Source organism: Anarrhichthys ocellatus, unplaced genomic scaffold (assembly GCF_004355925.1).
Source record: "Anarrhichthys ocellatus isolate YVR2014 unplaced genomic scaffold, GSC_Weel_1.0 scaffold53, whole genome shotgun sequence".
NCBI classification, from domain to species: domain Eukaryota; kingdom Metazoa; phylum Chordata; class Actinopteri; order Perciformes; family Anarhichadidae; genus Anarrhichthys; species Anarrhichthys ocellatus.
Genome location: NW_022280083.1, coordinates 1,220,491 through 1,224,930, shown reverse-complemented (window position 1 = coordinate 1,224,930; position 4,440 = coordinate 1,220,491). Strand labels below are relative to the sequence as shown.

Here is a 4,440-nt window from a genome sequence, read left to right as displayed (position 1 = left end):
GGGGGGGGGGGTAGCTGGGGAGCTCCGAAGAGAAGAAGAAACTGAGCTGTTAGATAAGAAGAAACTGAGCTGTTAGATTAAAAAAAAACCTAACTTTTAACACATTTTAAGATAATAAACGGCGATGTAGGCAGGGTGGTGAATTCACACCAGCCTTTTTGACAACAGGCGATCTCCACTGCAGGCCACTGTGACACACAACCTTCCATTAAACACCTCTATTAGCTGACAAACCACTAGAAGACGTAGATCCTCACACAGCCGGAGACATTTTAAAACCATCACTACTAAAAAGAAAAGCGCTGGAAGCATCGTGGATTCAGAGCTACAGAGGAGCTGCTTCTGAACTACTGAAGTGTGTCTTTGATCAACAGCTGATGCGTGACCTGTGCGAGTGTAACGAGAACCAGAAGGGCAGGAAATCATCTGGTGCCAAACAAGTCCGGACAGGACCAGATCTGACTGCCTCCCCGCTGGATATACCGATCCAGGCCTTCAGTAAACAAGGTCTGAGGAGTCATCACCACGGACTGTTACCACCAGCTCACCGGCCTCATGCTGCTGAGTTATACCTCCAGCTGTTGTATACGGTGAATGTTGAGGTGCAGCAGCCATTGTGACTGGAGGAATATGAAACATTTCTATATGCTTGTTCTTGTAGGAGCTACAACCCTGTTGATAGGTTCTCACAGAATCTGAAGGTCCTATAACAATGATTCGTTTCCAGTTTGACACCTAAAGGTGTTAAAATGTGGTCGAATGTGGGCCAGGCTGTTCTCCGCCATTTTGCTCTCATTATTCCTAAAGACGGTCTGTGAAATGTGTCTCTCGTCTCTCTGTTCAATCAGAGCGCCTACTAAGAGTGTATTCACTTGTTTGGATTTAATAATCCAAAATGTGAGTTTAAAGAAACTCAGCGTTCCAGGAGAAGGAAAAAGTAGAACTTCAGTTCAAACATCATGAATCATAAATTGTGCTTTTACATTTTATTCTACTAGAACTTTTGACAGATATTATATTTGCTATATACATCATTACTCATTTCATTGAAAAATATATAAAAATATGTAATTTTGCTCAGATCTCTCCCACACAAAGACGTTTACTTCAGTTTAATATCATATTTAATAATATTTAATTTTAAATGGTATTTTGACGCACATTTTGCCTCCTGCGATTTGTAAAATGCAAAAGCTGTTATGCCATTCAACATAATTTATATTCATTAAGAAGCACTACAATCAGTCTCACTAGATACTGTACCGTGTATATATCATAAAGATTCTCTATACAGTGTGTTGCAGCAACAGAGATAAAAGACTTTAAATTACACAAAAGGAATCAAATGTATTAATAAGTCAGCAGTGACTGTCCTGATCATTACACTAGTTGTAAAGTTTAATGTAATCTCTCTTATGCTGCACATAAAGGCTCTCGAGACATCAGGTTATTATATTTTCATACAGTAGCTCCGACTGTTGCATCCCTCACAGCTCCACGGTGGTAATCAAAGCTTATTACGCGACTGCACTCGGTCACCAAACTGCCTAAATGTTGAGTATTCATGTAAACGAGTCTGTCGCCGATAACAGTAAACAACCTCCCGGTCACCAGAGACCAGCTCAGCACCCAGCTCTTGTTAGTCCCCTACCTGCTGTTCTCTCTGCGCTCCGCCAGCATCTCAAAAAGAAGAAGATGAGAATATTCCACTGTCTACAAAGACCGACTCCTCTTCCCCTAAAAACGTCTTTTTGATGAGGAAACACAACCACAATGGTGTCATGCCTTCCCCCTCACGGCGGCGTGAGGAGAGGAGGAGGCATAGCTCGTCTTCATCGGCAGTGCCAAGAGGGCTTTGTTCACCAGCCAGCAGCGTTCTGTGTGTGTGTGTGTGTGTGTGTGTGTGCGTGTGCGTGGCCTGCCGGGACTGGCACAGCTGATCCCCCCCTGACACCGGGTGGGGTGCACAGGGCTTTGGAGGAAGGCCATCACAGCAAGAGGAACGAACCATTTAGACCAGAAAAGGGGGGGGGGGGGGGGCGACACAGTAGTAAACACCATTAAAGATCCATCTTCTGGGGATTCAGGCTTCACTGTTTACATCCATTCACTTTAACTTTGCATTGTGACTTCAGACCCACAGAGGAGATGGAAAGAGTCTTTAGAAAGACGGACATGTTGATATCGGATGCAACTTTTCATAATGTAACATTTGATAATGTTTCATCACTAGGTTGAGCTCCATGTTATCAAATAGTCAATTGATCGATCACATGATTAAACAGTATATCAATCTGCAACTATTTGGATTTATTGTTTTCTTTAAATCAAGCAAAACAACGGCCAAACACCCAACTAATTTAGCGTTCTGGGAAATTGAAACAGGTTTTCTCTCTATTTTCAGATGTTAGAAGGACTTATGGGATTACATTTGTTAGTAGGGAGACACGAGTATTACTCAGATAATGAAATTACAGCCGATAAACTGAGATATTAAAGCCAAATTACTTTCATTGACTTAACAAACAGCATCTAAACAGCATATAGGAGGTGGTGGTTATGCACCTTTAAAGTTAGTTTGTGATTCACCAATAAACACGAAGAAGAAGAAGAACCGCAGGTATGCAGAAAATACAGGTTATGAAATTATTCTTAAAAAAAACAAAAATTGTGAGATCATCGGTTATCTTATTGGTCGTGAGAAGCTGGTAATTATCCACATCGTGCATCTTTAATTGTGAGAATAATTGACGATGAAAAACAATCTTTACAAGCAGCTCTACAGATAAATATGTGCTATACTTAAATTCACCTTCACCGCTGTGATTGGGATCGCTTCTGAGTTCAGTCTGCCGGAGACTCGTGGTGGAACATCCTGAGACAGTGAAGTGTGGTTTCCAGCAGGGCCACACTGGGCCATATGGAAATGAGGCCAGCGGGAGGAAGCGGATCATCCACCTCGCTGAATGAAGCCTCCTCTACAACAATCTCCTACTCAACACAACCACCGGCGGCAAGGTGGAGTGTACCCCGGGAAGAGGAAACGATGTGCAGCAGCAGAAGCTTAGCTGCAGCCACAGAGACCTGTTGTGTTAAAGGAGCCTGAGGGGTTCTCAGACACGTCAATTTAAACTCTTCTCTGCCTGAAACGGCTTTCATTAAGCCACGTTGACGGCCGCTTATCATGCATCACAATTTGAACCCAACATTTGTGAATAATTCCGTAAAAATAGTTTTGTTGATCAAAACCAACAACCGTAAAGCGTTATAAAGAGTTAATACCATTTAATGACGAGTGGAGCAAAGTCCTTGAAAATGACGAGTAATAAAGAGAGCTGTCCAGTAAAACACCACAACGTGCATTAAATAAGACATTACTCTGCTTTAGTGTACGATCTGACAGTAACACTCCGACACAACCAATGCTACAATACATCCTCCAAATGGTCAATTATATTGTATGTGTATGGCACGTTTCTAGTCTTCTGACCACTCAAAACAAAACACATTCACACCCGATGGCACAGCCTTCATATGTATTTCGGGGTTAATGACACATGGACATGGACGAGCCAGGGATCAAACTGCCGATCTTCTGATTGGAAGACAACCCGCTCTACATCTCACCCCCTTTACCTCCGATCCACCCCAACACAAATGTTGAGGCCTTTGGATGGACTGCTGTATAAGTAATACATGAACTACTGCACATGTAATGAATAAAACCATTAACGCTGGTGTCGTTCTAAATGTTTCCATCTCTAAAGAAAACCAACATGACCTTTGTCCATCTTTCCATACTTTCCCACTTCCCTACATCCTCTGTGTGTCTCAGGCTGAAGCTCACTGGATCCTACTGAAGATCTATGTCACATATGTAGTTTTTAGATTTAAAAAAAAAGGCTCAGTAACTTCCTTAAACAGCTATACAGACTATTTTCAGTGGCAGATTGATATACATTTGATGATCTAGTTAGTATTCAGTAGTTCAGTATTTAGGAAATAAACTACAGTGCCCATGTTGATCGTAATGAAGGAATAAACCACAGAGTAGCAACAGTGTGGCTCATTGTGTGTTTTTAATAGTTTAGTAACAACATGGAGCACTGTGGCACAAAGGAACAACAACAAGCAGCTGTTTCAGCAGGATTAATTCATTGTTGGTTGGATTAATGAATGACTAATCACTGTAATCCAATGTCCAAAAAAAGAGCATAAAAGTACTGCATGCATGTGTATGGTTGTGTATATTCAGTAGACATTCACAAAGTAATTGCTCGTACTACAGTATGCGTGTGTACCGGCACTCATTTTAGAGCGCAGGCTATTTCCACCAGAGGCTAATTAAGAATCATCTCTCCTGGTTTATGACGACGCGCTGCTTCATCTCAAGGACGACAACTGATAAAGTGAAGCTGAAGTCTGGTGTGTGATGAAGCA

At 41.9% G+C, this 4,440-nt stretch overlaps 1 protein-coding gene across 4 annotated transcripts in view; it reads right to left on the bottom strand.

Annotated features, from left to right (window-relative positions):
* wdfy3 (WD repeat and FYVE domain containing 3) overlaps nt 1–4,440 on the bottom strand; it is an 84,104-nt gene that overhangs the window by 76,121 nt on the left and 3,543 nt on the right. For 3 of the 4 annotated variants that reach the window (XM_031870614.1, XM_031870615.1, XM_031870617.1), the window contains exon 1: nt 1,652–2,013. The exons of the other annotated variant lie outside the window; for it this stretch is intronic. In XM_031870614.1, the coding sequence (XP_031726474.1) occupies nt 1,652–1,680 (29 nt within the window). In that variant the 5' untranslated portion in view covers nt 1,681–2,013. Of the gene's footprint in view, nt 1–1,651; nt 2,014–4,440 lie in introns of those variants that run through there. 4 annotated transcript variants of the gene reach the window in all.